Here is a 14399-nt window from a genome sequence, read left to right on the forward strand (position 1 = left end):
GGCGATAGTGGCACAGCCACCTCGCTCATACAAAATGTACTTCTAGATAATGTGGGAACACGGAAAACAGAACCTTTCAATCGCTTGCTAAAGTGATCATCTGGGTTTTTAGCAAGACATGGAATAAGCATGAATGCTGAACGGACAATGAGGCGGAATGAGCTTCGGGCTGATCACCCTCAAATAAAATGAGGAAACGTGAAGCCAGAACTGAAGAGACACTTCCCTGCATACCAACATGGTTTTTCTTTACTGGCATTTAATAATTTACCATATATTTTTTTCAGGTAATGAAATAGTGTCAAAGTTTGGGTTTACTGATTTCGTATTTTAAAAGTTGCTTAAAAAATGAAGGATCCTTTTTCTGGAAAAGCACTATAATGATATCCATACTTCTGCAGACAATACTGTCCATACTTCTCATTATTGGGTTACGTAAATTTCTGAAATCTTATTACAAAGTCACAACTTACAAAGTTGGTGCAGAGCCATTGTCTGTGAGGATGAGTCTGGGATGTTGCTGAATTGTAATGGGAGAGCTGGAACCTGACCCTGAGCTTGCTGAGGACACGCTAGGTGGGCGCATCTCAGAGAGATAGTCGGGAGCAGAATCCACTTGGAGGGGCAGCTGGTGACTGTGGATGTCGCCAGTGACGGGGGGGTCCATGACACCACAAGTGAGGATGTGTGAGAGGCTGCAGTCATCACAAGCACATCTGAGTGGGAATGAAGGACAGTTACCCAGAGAGCCAGGAGAGAAGGTCAGACCACACTCTGTCAGGGTCAGCGCCTCTGCTGAGGCCGTGGGTCCCACAGGCCCTCTGTGCCCACACGACAGCACAGGCTCACCTTCTCCTGTAGTTGCAGTTGGGGCAGTCGGGCATGCTCAGCCGGGAGGACAACATGTGCCTCATGGCGTCCGTGAAATTGTTCTCACCAGCGACTGCTTTCTTGTTGGTTAGCTGGAGGGAATCATCAAATGAGAGGTTAACTCTGCAAGACATATTCCCCAATCAGGTGGCCCGAGTTTTCAGTAATCATGGTAATATGTATCACGCCCATCTAGAAGCCAGCGGCCACAGCTTCCCAGAATAGGAAAGGGCCACGAAGGGGTGGGGGGAAAGGGGCAGACCTGAAATGTGCAGCAGCCCTTGGCTAGAGCTGCACAAAGGCCAGGGAGCAGGAACACCCCCCGCTGGTGCCTCACCAGCAGACACCAGCCTTGACCCCAAATGGCTGTGTGCTCGGGACTCACTAGGGACCAGGAGCTCAGAACTAAACTGTGGCCCCCAAGGAGCTCAGACCCTGAAAGAGGAAACCATGAGGTGGGAGGTGCTCCAGCCCAGATCTGTGCAGGAGGCCAGGGAAACGGAAACAGAAAAGCAGCTCAGCAGGGCCAGCGTGTGTGGGGCGGGGGGGCGGGGGGGGGGGGATTCACAGGGGAGGCAGTTCACTGCTAACTTCATCAGAGGCCAAAAAAAAAAAAAAAAAAAAAAAAAAAAAGCCTCTGGGTCAGAGGCAGAGCACTGAGCTAAGCATCCAATGAAACACCTCTAGAAGGCCTACTGACCCTGGGGTGAGCAGGAAAGGGGTCTTGGCAGACTGGGAGGAGAGCACCGTGCCCAACAGTGTAGCCTGGAGGCACACAGGCCTGCACACACGGAGCTGTAGCACGGTGGCACTTGTGACACGTGATGGCAGCTGGCAGGTGGAAGCAAGGCCAGCTGGGGAGGACGCCCACTGCAGGGACAAGGACCAGCAACTGAAGGGGGTGGAGCCAGGAGCTACGTGGAAAGTGGCACCCAAACTTCCAATCAACTAGGCAAGCATCTGGATTTCAGAGAAGCCTGTGGACCAGCTCTGGCAATGGAAGGGGTGAGGCTGGAAGGGCCATTTGATAGGACAGAATCCATACAGGAAGGGTAGGGGGGGCCGGGGGCAGGAGAGCACGCTGAGCATGGTGCCCTCTACCCGTGGGGCCCAGGGGAGACCACAGGGGTGAGGACAGGGGGCACCAATGTCTGAAGAGGGCCAAGGGAGAAGAGCTGGCTGGAGAAAAGCAGCAGACGCCAGCATGTGCATGAAAATCAAGGGGAGCAAGCTTCCAAAGTCGAGTGCCCTGAGGACATCATGACAAGCCCCCCCCCCCCCCCCCCCGCAAGCCTCAGAGGGTGCAGAGGGGCAGGGAAGAGCCTGTGGGGAAGCAGGGAGGCAGGGAGCGAGCAGCACCGTCAGCAACCACACTGAACGTACGGCCCAGGCGTGTGGGAGGCCGGGAAACGGCCTGAGGGGGGTGGGACCAGTCCCACTCTGTGACCCCACCACCTGCCTAGAGAGTGCAGGGCTAGAGGGGGTCACTTGGTAAGCGAGTTTTTCCTTGAGGAATACAGAGGATGCGGAAACAGATAAGGAAAATTAGTTTATCTAGGATTAACAACACTATCTCAGGAGCAGGCAGGGCAGTGTGGCCTTGAAATGGTGGGGTTTCCCGAGCTGCGTTCCTGCTCTGGCGTGCAGCCTCCCCACAGCCTTACCTGCTCCTCAATGAATCGCCTTTGTCTGAAAAGCTCCCAGTCCTCTGTCAGCATGCGCTGTTTGGTTTTCATGGTCATCTAGTAAGGAGATGCAAACAAAAAACCTCAGTACCAGCAAGAGTCACCCAGGCGTCTGCGAGGGGAGATCTCAGATCTGGTGCACGTGACAAACCACCTACAGAGGCTCCACCTCTTTCACGTGCTCTTCTTACGTGGGAAACACGGAGGAACTCACATTAAAAAAAGAAATTAAGATGTCAGAGCTGAATCTGTCACTGCAGTAGTGAACATTCGTCCTTTACCGAAAGCCTCTTGTTATGTGCCCTGCCTGAACCAGAGATCCAGAAATGGAGATGACCCAGCCTGCCCGTGACGAGCCTGCGGACAGGACACCGGTGTCACAAAGGGGCGAATTTGGTACAACTGCACTCACACGAGGCCCCTGGAGGAGTCAAATCCACAGAACAGAAGGTAGACGGGGGCACCAGGGGCTGGGAGGGGTGGGGGGAAGGGAGGGCTGTTGTGCAATGGGACAGGGTGTCCTTCAGGGAAGGTGGAGACGTTCTACAGGCAGAGGCTGGGGACGCTCACAACCATGGGAATGTACTTACTGCCACTGAACTGGACACTTCACAGTGGTTAAAAGTGTAGATTTTATGTTACGTGTATTTTACCACAATTAGAAAAGAAGCCCAATTGAGGGGGACAGGGAATAAAGAATGGGCTCAAAGGTACAGTTTTAGTGGGCGGGGGGAGGCTATGAAACAATGAAGTCTTGATGTTTATCTAAATGTATTCTTCTAATTATTAAAAACTTAAGAATAACCACTAAAAACATAGATGTGGGATTTGTATCTTCCAAATTATCAGAACAAAGAAAAGGAGGCGGGGGGGGGGGGGGACATATTTAGTCCCATAGACAAGAAAATACTACCAATAAACCCTCCAAAACAAGACAAAAGTAATTTCAAAAAATAAATTCATGCTTTTGGAAAAAACATTTTTAATCATTTAAACCATAAGAAATCAAAGTTGAAAGTACAGTCCACAGAAATAACTGACAATGAAAGCCCCACAAATCTGATTATGTAAGATGTGCCCAACATGTAGAAGAAAATGTACCGGTTTAGATGCATTTCCGAGAGAACGAAACAGAACAAAAGACTGAAAAGTATGTGTTCAACCTAACAAGCCAAAGGAACAAAATAAAAATGAGAAACAAACCCATAAGGCAGGAAGAAATTAAAGGTAAAAGCAGAAATTATCAGGAAAATGAAGAAGCAAATGTGATCAATAAACACGGGAACACTGTTCTCCAAATTCCCTCCCAGGCTGACCAAGGGAAGAAAAGGCCCCACAGTTAAAGTGGGCCTGAGAAAGGGCAGACACAGGCGGGGGGGCAGGAGGAAGTAACTGTACAAGGTAGACGTTCACATCCAAAGAAAAGCTGTGAGCAGGTGGCTCACGGGCTGTTCCGCTGTGCCTGCACAGTGCTTTTTAAAAAACTGAGTCAACATTAGAAAGCTCTTGAGATTCCACCTAAGGGCCAGACTTCTCTGGACGTCTTCGCAGCTCTGAGGCACCTGCCCTTTGCCGCCCTCCTGGCCGAGGGTGTGGTGTTTCCTTTGGTACAGATGGTGCTCTCCATGCCAAGTGTGCCAGGGAGGCAGGCCGGGGGGGGGGGGCAGCAGCTCTCCCACAGCCTCCCCTCTGAGCACAAGCCTGTAATCCCTTGTCTAAACGATGCAGACAACTTCCTAGGCGCACATCAATTTGTGGAGCTGACTCATGAAGCAAAAACCCCAGAACAGACGACAAAGTAAAATGTAAACTGAAAAGGCAGCATGAGGTCTATAATCCTCGCTCCTCCTCCCTGCAAAACAAATCATGCCCCAGGTTTTAGGGTGTATTCCCTCAAATCCTTTACGGAAAAACAAATTTTTTTTAACTGGATGCTGCTAAAAACATCATGGAAAGTTTCTCAATTCATTCTACGAGACTAGCATAACCTTTATGCAAAACAGAGAAGGCCTCAAAAACAAAGAGTCAATGATACCTCAGAATACAGACACCAAAATCCTAGTATCGGCGACTTAAATCTAGTTATGGGTTAACAGAGAATACACCATAATCTAGTAAGACGTTAATTCCAGGGATGCAAACATGTCTCAAAATTAGGAAACCTAATCTCTCACTTCACATAGAAAAATACATAAAAGAAAAAACCATACAATCAAATTCAGTATCTATTTCTGCTTTTTACAAAAATCGTAACTTTAATAAGCTAGAAAAGGGAGCCTTCCTTAATTTGCCAAGAACTATCATCAGTAAGCGAGGCAAGCACGTGACCTAGCGGGAAGCCAGAGCAGAGCACAGCGCCAACAGCAGTGGCCGACAGCAGTACGCATTCGTGCTGTGCCGAAGGCTTTAACCGAAGCCAAACAAACCAGTTCAAGTGCCAGAGAGGGGAAGACAAAACATTATCGTAGGGGTCACGGTCTCCTAGAAAATTCGAGGCAGCCAACTCAGAAACTCCTGGAGAGTAAGGGCGTTGGGTGGAGTGCCAACAGCGTGACAGTGCAGCCCCAACACCCGAAGCCCCCAGGTATAAACTTGGTAGGAAACAAATGGTAAAATCATAACACAGAATACAAAAAAAAAAAAAAAAAAAAAAAAAAAAAAACCTAAGAAGAGAATATATACCATCTTATTGAATGGGAAGATTCAATATCGGTGCCAGTCCTCCCTTTACATGACATACACGTCTGCTGTTTTTAGGAAAAACCTTTTTCTCACAAGTAGCTATCACTATTGCACATTTAAAGACGATTTTAAAGGAGCCACACATTAGGAAAGGTAGTGATTTCTGTATTTTAGTACAGAACTCGGCACACACTCAATAGAACTACTCTTTTGACCCTCTCCTCACATCCTCTGTGATTAACTTTTCCGAACATTTGGGTACCTGCAGGCTTATGTATGTGTCAAATAACAAATAAAGGATACGTTTTAAAAAGCAAGCAAAAACAAGTGATTTAAAGCTGTCAGCCGTCTCCCACGTCCATGCTTACTTGTGAATACTCAATTATTTTACAGATGTTTTGAAACCTTGAAATTACTACATAATTCCTAACCTACTACTCGATTAGAAGTGACTGATGTCCATTCCAAGGGTTCTAGAAATACTGGTACCTTCCAGATGCTAAAATTACTCAGTTTCTGTAATTTGTATTAATGGCATCATGGTTTCTTGACAGGTGAGTGAAAATAAATTTTTGGTTGCTTTAGTAAAGAGGATGTCTTTTCTTTGTGGGGAAAAAGGGGGAAAATACCTTTTTTTCCTTTTTTTATTGTGGTAAAATACACATAACATAAAATTTGCCATCTTAACCATTTTTAAGTGTACAGTTCAGTGGTATTAAGTACATTCACATCATCGTACAAACATCCCTACCATCCATTCCCAGAACTTTCTCATCCTCCTCAAATGACACTCTGTCCCCATTAGTAATAACTCCCCGTTCTCCCCTGCCCCCCCCCCCACTTCCCCGGCTCTGGTCCCCATGAATTACACTTTCTGTCCCTAAGAATCTATGGTAGAGACCTCATATAAGTGGAGTTCTACCATATTTATTCTTTTGTGTCTGCTGTATTTCACTTGGAGTCCTATTTTCATTCATATTTTTGGTCTTCCATTTAGGTCTTTGATCTACCGAGTTAATTTTTGCGTATGGTGTGAGGTAAGGTTCCAATGTCATTCTTCTGCGCACGGGTAAGTTTTGAAATCACAAAGTGTGAGTCCTCCAGTTTTGTTGTTCTTTTTCAAGATTGTTCTGGATACTCTGGGTCTCCTGAGATTGCATATGAATTTTAAGATGGGTTTTTCTTTTCTCTTAATGTTTATTTTTGTGAGGGAGGGATGCAGAGAGAGAGGGGGACAGAGAATCCCAACCAGGCTCTGTACTGACAGCTGCGAGCCCAATGTGGGGCTCAAACTCATGAACTGCAAGATCATGACCTGAGCTGAAAGACAGACACTCAACTGACTAAGCCACCTAGGTGCCACAAGATGTATTTTTCTATTTCTACAAAAACAACTTTACGATTTTGACAGGGATAGCACGGAGTGTGTGGACCACTTTAGCTAATACAGACATTTTAACATTAAGTCTTCCAACGAACATGGCATGTACTTCCCTTTATGTCTTTGTTAATTTCTTTCAGAAAGTTTAATGGTTTTCACTGTATAAACCTTCCACCTCCTTGAGTGAATTAATTTGTAAGTATTTTACTCATTTTGATAGTGTTGTAAATGGGATTTTTTATAATTTCCTTTGCAGGTTATTTGTTAACGTACAGAAATATAACTTTTTGTGCACGGACTTTGTTCTTGATGCTTTGCTGAATTCATTTATTAGTTCTAGTATTTTTTTTTTTTACAGTCTTTAGGATTTTCTACACATAAGATCATATCATCCACAGAGATAATTTACCTTCTCCCATCCCAATTTGGATGCCTTTTATTTTTCTTGCCTAATTGCTCTGACCGGAACTTCTAGTATCATGTTGAATAGAAGCAGAGAAACCAAGCAACCTTGCTTTACTCCTCATCTTAGAGGAAATGCTTTCAGTCTTTCACCACTGAGTATGATGGTTCCCATGGATTTTCACACATGGCTTTCTTATGTGGAGGTAGTTCCCTTCTGTTCCTAGTTTGTTGAGTGTTTTATCATGAAAGAGGGTTAAATACTGTCAAATGATTTTTGTGCATTGACTGAGACTATCATTTTTTTTTTTTTTTTTTTTTTTTACCCCCTCCACTCTGTTGATGTAGTCTATTACACTGATCAATTTTCACATATTGACCCTCCTTCCATTCCAAGAATAAGTCCCACTTGGTCATGGTGTAAAGTTCTTTCAATATATTTATGAATTCTGTTTGCTTGTTTTGTTGAGAATTTTGCTCCAATGTTCTTAAGGGATGCTGGCCTGTAGTTTTGTTGTTTTTACAGTGTCTGTGGGGCTTTAGTATCAGGGTAATGCTAGCCTCACAGGATGAGTTGGTGAGCTTCTCTCCTCTTCAATTTTTTGGAAGGACTGATGTTAATTCTTCTTTAAATATTTGACAGAATTCACCTGCAAAGCCGACAGGTCCTGGGCTTTCCTCTGCTGGGAGATTTTTGATTAGTGATTCAGTCTCCATACCAGCTGTAGGTCTATTCAGACTTCCTGTGTCCCTGTGACTTAGTCTCAGCAGGTTCTGTGTTTCCAGGAATTTGTCCGTTTCATCTAAAGGGATCTGATTTGTTGGTGTTCTGTTCTGATACTGTTCACAGTACTCTTTTACCATTCTTCTTATTTCTGTAGAATCAGTAATAATGTTCCCACTTCGTTTCTGATTTTAGTAATTGAGTCTTCTCTCTTTTTTTTTCTTAGTCTATATAGCTAAAGATTTGACAACTTTGATGATCTTAAAGAACAAACGTCTGGTTTCACTGTTTCTTCTACTCTGTATTTTATCTGCTGTAATCTTTATTATAGTTTCTCTCCTTCTGCCAGCTTTGGGTTTAGTTTGTCTTTTTTCCCTAGATCCTTAAGTTGCCAAGTTAGGTTGCTGATTTAAGATCTTTCCTACTTTTTACTGTAAGCATTTAGAGCTGTGAGAACATGTACTTTTATTTATTTTTTTTTATTTTTTAATGTTTATTTATTTTTGAGAGAGAGAGAGAGAGAGACAGCGCAAGTGAGAGCAGGGGAGGGGCAGAGAGAGAGGAAGAGAGAATCCCAAGCACGCTCTGTGCTGTCAACATAGAACCTGACACGGGACTCGCACTTGTGAACTGCAATACTTAACCAACTGAGTCACCCAGGTGCCCCAGAACATGACTTTTAAAGAAATAAGTTTAATTTCAGGTTTACTTTTTAAAGTAAGACTGTACTTTCCTTCCTAGAGAAAATAACCATATTGTTGTTTTTACATACACTCCATTTTCATCAGAATAGCAGTGATAATACTATACATTACATTCCTAAATAGACATTTAATTTCAGGGACAGATCCATAAGAAAATTACTATTCCCAAAGGTTTTCTCCATTTCTGCAAAGTCTCAGTCCTTCCTTTTTTCTAAGAGTTGTCCTGAGGCATTTATGTGTTTAGTCACAGTTTAACTGGAGAAATGAAGAAAGAATTTCTAAAACCAGAACTGCATTTATATTCATCCTACCTATAACATGGAAAGAGAAAGCATCCACGGGGTCTGCAGTAGGGCAGATCCAAATCCCAGAGTCTCAAAAGTAAAACAGAGCTCTGTCAGTGCTCCCTTATCACTCCTTACATCCTGTTATCTTGGAAAGGGCGGTTTTGAATTCCTCCTCCTCTATCCACCCTCCTGCAGTTTTAGAAAGGCGGGCAGGCAGGCTGGGGTGCCCTCTGGAAGTCCCACACTCTGGCCTCCTAAGAGGCTCCTGCTGACCAGTTGCACCTGCCCTCAGGCCCATCTCCAAGAGGAGGGCCCTGCCTTCTTGGTCCTCCTCCGTCCTGCCAAGTACAATCAACTGCCAAGTACAATCAACTATGTTCTGTCTGCGCTCCTTTTCTAGATGGTGAGAGACCGAGAATGGGCTCTGAATGGCAGAGCTTTCAGGAAGTGGTTCCTGAAATTACAAGGCTCAGGAGCTCCCAAGGGCCTCATAGACTCCTGAGGGGACACTGAACCCAGGTGGCAGCCCGTGCAGGGGACGGTGGGTGTAGCCAGGCCAACAGTGACCTGATTAACAGCTGCTGCCACCCTCAGGCACAACTGAATGAAGACCACTGTGGCACCGCAGAATCTCTGCTCCCTTTGGAAAGTCAGTGGCCGGAATCCCCCAACCTGCACCTACCTCCCCATTCCCTGTCACCGCACCTGCACCTCCCCGTCCCTGGTCACCCTGGCACACGTGCCTGGCCCACAACATCTCCTGGCAGCACGCACTCACCTGCTCATCGACATAGGCGTCGATCCTCTGCTGGCACTCCAGCCACTCCTCAGCCACCCTGCGCAACTCCTCCTCGGAGCGCTGGTACCGTTGCAGCAGGGTGCTGTACGTGTCCTCGTTGCACGTGTCGTGTGTTGTGGTCCCCAGCCTAGGGAGAGAGGCATCTCAGCAAAGGAAAGGGGTCCAAAGGCTCCAGGCCAGAGACGGGAGTTTTGCTTCCGTCACCTCCTCTCCCGATGTGACAAGTGGGACACCGCTAAGCACTGCACCAGGCTGCTGTGAGGCACCCAGAACAGAATCTGGAATCAAGGAGAAGCTCAAAGAAGAGCGCAAAAAAAAAAAAAAAAAAAAAAAAAAAAAAAAAAAAAAAAAATCAAACAACACTCTTCTAAAAGACCAAGATTCTGAGGCTGCTCTGGGCTCTGCACAGTGACTGGGTGGGCCCGGGGCCTGAGAACACAGCCCTCTGGCTGGCTGTTCATCAGTCCCAGAGCAGCCGCTTTCTCGCCCATTCCTGCTTCCACAGCCTTGCTCCTCACAGACAGATTCCCATGCTTCACGCAAAGCCCATCTTCTATGTAACGTCATCCTGCCTCTCTTGTGCCACTTGGAAAACGGGGATGTTAAGGGAGACCGGTATCTGCCCGGCACACATTTTTCTTCCCCCTTCTACCAGAAGTGAGAACTGCTCTCCTCCTATACCATGATACAGGTTCCATTTTGAGCCAATAGAGAGCAAAGCAGTCAGGGGTCCCGGGACATCTTTGGTGGGGTAATCGGAGCACAATGTGTAGGCACAGGGCTTACATTCAAGCAGAGTTGGACTGGAATCCAGAGAGAAAACGAAGAATGTCCTCACGGCGCATGGCATCAGTGGCTGAACACACGGGTCACTATCTAAACATTCACTTTGTAAACGCATGATAACACCATGGAAAGATACTCACGGTAACCTCGATTACAAATACCATGCATGTGAAAAAATAAGTGATAAGGAGAACGAAATGAAGTCACTTTTGGTAAGTTTATTCACAAACCTAATTAAACATTTCCCGAACAATTAATATTATATATTTAAAATAAAATCCAGTTGGGCAATCGCTGCTAATACCCATAACAACAAATAAGCAGACAGTGAGGCTCCTGGTCTTGCCACAGGGAAGGAAACAGGTCTGATGAAGCTTCTGGATCCAGCACCAGCTCTCCGGCAGCACAGACAGAAAGCCTGTGCGGTGCCCTGTGAGCACGCAGGCTGCGGGGTCCACACTCTGGGCATCTCTGAAGGGTCAAGGGCTCAGGTTCTTCAACAGATAAATTACAAGGGACAGGATGGGTGGGGCGGGGACCGGGAGGTTAAAGAATTACCAAAGACATGGGGAAAAGAAGGGGTGGGGAATTGTTAGTTAACCATGATGGAGTCTCCGGGGTGATGAAAAAGTTCTGGAAATAGATACTGGTGATGGTTGCCCAATACTGTGAATGTAATTAATCCAAATGAATTGTCCACTTAAATGTGGCTAAAATGGCAAGTCTTATGTTGTACATACTTTACCACAATTTTTAATAGCTGACGATGTAATATACCAACAGCCATTGAACTGTATACTTTAAATGAGTGAATTGTATGGCATGTAAATTGTATCTCAGCAAAGCTGTTCAAAAAAAAAAAAAAGGAGAGGAATAACTTTCTTGAACTTAGTTGGTTCCTTTACATGAGGTCAGCCTCGCTTAAATAATTCGTGTTTGAAAAAAACCAAAATACAAAAGATACATCAAACAAAAAACTAGGCAAGACGATGGCAACACACACCTGAATAATATGAGAAGAAAAAAAAGAAAGAGCAGGACTACCATGGAAGCCAGTTCAGCAGCAGCTCAGGGAGAGGACCCTGTGTCTGGACGGGCCACACAGAGGTACTGACTTCCTGGGGGATGTGCTCACGGGTGGCCATGGAATGCTCACCTGCCAACAATTCATTTAGCTATACATTTGCTTTGTGTAGTTTTGTCTATCTATGTTTTACTTTATAATAAAGTTAAACACAGGCCCAGAGCCCAGTGTCAATTAAAATACTCGCAACTACAGATTTTACACGCCACAGCCGTGGTCATTACTTTAGGGGATAGTATTTGTATACAACCCATCCCAAAACTGGTACACATTGTTAAATGGGTATCTATACGCCAGAAGCTCAAACCTGAATTATCCTTGGGTCTGAAAAGGGAGTCTGCCAGGGAGCACAGAAGAGCTTTGGGCATCACCAGTCCTCCTGGGGAACGCTCTCTTGCCTCCTCCCCAGCTCGGTCCCCATCTCTATTTCCCTGGCTCCCACCCTGCTCCCACGAGCAATACTTCAGCCTGACCCCAGAATTAGCATTCAAGACTAAAACACTGCCAGTCTCTGGAGCCTTACCATCATGTGCAATGAGTAAGAAATCTGGAACTAAGGCACAGTTTCAGGACACGTTTCAGGTACTGCTCACTCAGCCCCAGTTTGATGATAAGCCCATCAAACTGACTGGCTCACCAGAACAAGAAAGTACAAGGTCCTGGAATCTTGCTGTAAGAACCCTCCCCCTTCCCAAAACTCATGTCTTTTCATAAAAAGTGCTTTTGGTGGATCTCAATGTCGTGACTAGGGACAAAACCATGTTTTGCATTTCAAACTCACAATTTTGAGTATTTTCCTCTCTTTCTTCTGTGGGGGGGTCAAAGTTAGGACACTCAGGGATCCATGCCCCCACCACGGAATGTGCCAGATGCTTGCAGAGTGGACACAGAGGGAAAGGGTGGGCGGAGAAGAGGCTGTGGGGAAGGGGAAGGGGATGTCGGCAGGGGTCAGGAGCCAAGCAGAGCATAGGCCACACCCACACAACACTTTGTTCTGATCTCTCTGCCCCCATTACCTTTATCCAACTGCTTTTAGAGTTCTTCTTTCTCTAGAGGTGAGTGTTAAGTGAGAACAGTTATGATCCCTCAGATAGAATTTAGGAATATAGGAAATGAAAACTAGGTTGATACATGGGTTTCAAGAGAAGAAAAAAGTGCTATGTAAGTCAACTACGATAATAATTTATTTACTTAAAAAATAATTTCCCTTTGGGGCTCTTGGGAGGCTTAGTCGGTTAAGCCTCCGACTTTGGCTCAGGTCATGATCTCGTGAATCGTGGGTCCAAGCTGTGCTGACAGCTCAGAGCCTGGAACCTGCTTTAGATTCTGTCTCCATCTCTCTCTGCCCCTTCCCCGCTCACACACTGTCTCTCTCTGTCTCTGTCTCTCTCAAATATAAACAAACATTAAAAAAAAAATTCCCTTCTTTGTCAATCTGGTCCAAATAAATTTCAGCATGGACATTTAAATAAAGGTGACCGTGGTCCATGCTGTTATTAAGCGTCTGGAGTGTAGGAGTCTGGTCACATGTGGTTAAGTCCATAGAACAAAATCACCACGCTGCAGAACCCAGGAAGCATGCACCTGGCGAGGCAGCACACAGGGAATGCAGACCCAAAGAGGCTCCTCCCAACTGAGCACAGCCTCGTGGGAACACACACACACACCCCCAGCCGCATCAACCAGGGCAAATGCCCTGCATACTGCACTTGGCACACCCATCCTGGCACACATGAGGAAGCCCCACAGATACTCTACACCAGTAAGAAGAACCCAAGCCCTGAACAAAGGCACGGAGGGAGCATCTGAGAGACACAAATCCCTGCCCTCAGTGCCCAGGAGCCCCTTGGCATTGTCGGGTCCATGCTGGAGCCCTCCTCTCACCCCCCACACCCTCTCCCCATTCCCCCTGCACACCTGAGTGCCACAGTACGGACTACGTCACAGCCACCGGGCCAAGCCTGAGTCTTGTCAAAGTAAAATCCTATGTCCTTGTCCTTATTGACAAGGAATTTCTGGTGTTAAATCTTTTTTTGCCCCGAGTTTTTATTCAAATTCTAGTTAGTTAACATATACGGTAAAATTGGTTACAGTGTAGAATTTAGTGATCCATCACTTTGCGGTGCTAAATCTTAGAGGCATCGTTGCGGAGTTTGTTATTCTAAAGTTTAATTGTATTGCTCCCAGGGTTTTGAGTCTCTGTCCAAACTGTATTTTTCCCTAAGCCCTGCGACTTTTTGGGCAAGAACCTGCACACTGCAGTGGTGTTCAGATGTACACATGCTACACCACAGGGAAAAGGCCCATGCTGTCACCTCACAGAGACACATGCAGATTAAGACCAGATACCTGATCTGTGACACCAGTGCCGGCAAGTTGCTCTGGAGAAGTGGCTCCGAAAAGACCAGGTTTTCAAACAGATGTTTATTATGCAGCTCCCACGTCACCTGGAACTTTTTCAAGTGTTCGTTTTCCTAGTTAAAATAAATAAATAAATAAGCAAACGAAGATGTACTGTGCTGATGAAGACTAAAAACTTCCCAGAAGAATCCGCCCCTGCCATCCTCTACACAGGCCCAAACATCCTGTGGACGAGGGGTAGCTGCTCCCTGTGCACCCAGAGCACAACCTGATGCAGGTATCTGGCCACACGCACACGGGACCCCCATCTCTCCTCCCTTCTAAACCCTTCACACAGAGAAAGGGGGTAAGACACACACAGCTGAAGAAACAACAGAGGGAGAGAGAAACACATGCGTATATTTGATGGTCATTCCGTACAACTGTGCTTCCAAAACACACTGCAAGCCCTACTCTTCACACAATTTAAGTGCACACAAACCCTCTGATATGACAGGAGAATCATTTTCTTGCCTGTCTTGAGAAATCTCCCATTCTGATAGATGCAAATAATTGCCCCACTAGTGATAGGCCGTGAAAAGTCAGGTCTTTCCTTTCCCTAACAAACGCAGCCAAACTCATCAGTTACTTGAGA

At 45.8% G+C, this 14399-nt stretch overlaps 1 protein-coding gene across 5 annotated transcripts in view; it reads right to left on the bottom strand.

Annotated features, from left to right (window-relative positions):
* Positions 1–14399, bottom strand: part of FAM193A (family with sequence similarity 193 member A) — a 164698-nt gene that overhangs the window by 44824 nt on the left and 105475 nt on the right. For all 5 annotated transcript variants that reach the window (XM_032593022.1, XM_030314349.1, XM_030314350.1 and 2 more), the window contains 5 exons: positions 13754–13878; positions 9514–9661; positions 2535–2612; positions 850–962; positions 474–716 (listed from right to left, as the gene is read on the bottom strand). In XM_032593022.1, coding sequence (XP_032448913.1) covers positions 474–716; positions 850–962; positions 2535–2612; positions 9514–9661; positions 13754–13878 — 707 coding nt within the window. The remainder of the gene's footprint in view (positions 1–473; positions 717–849; positions 963–2534; positions 2613–9513; positions 9662–13753; positions 13879–14399) is intronic.

Source organism: Lynx canadensis, chromosome B1, assembly GCF_007474595.2.
Source record: "Lynx canadensis isolate LIC74 chromosome B1, mLynCan4.pri.v2, whole genome shotgun sequence".
NCBI lineage: Eukaryota > Metazoa > Chordata > Mammalia > Carnivora > Felidae > Lynx > Lynx canadensis.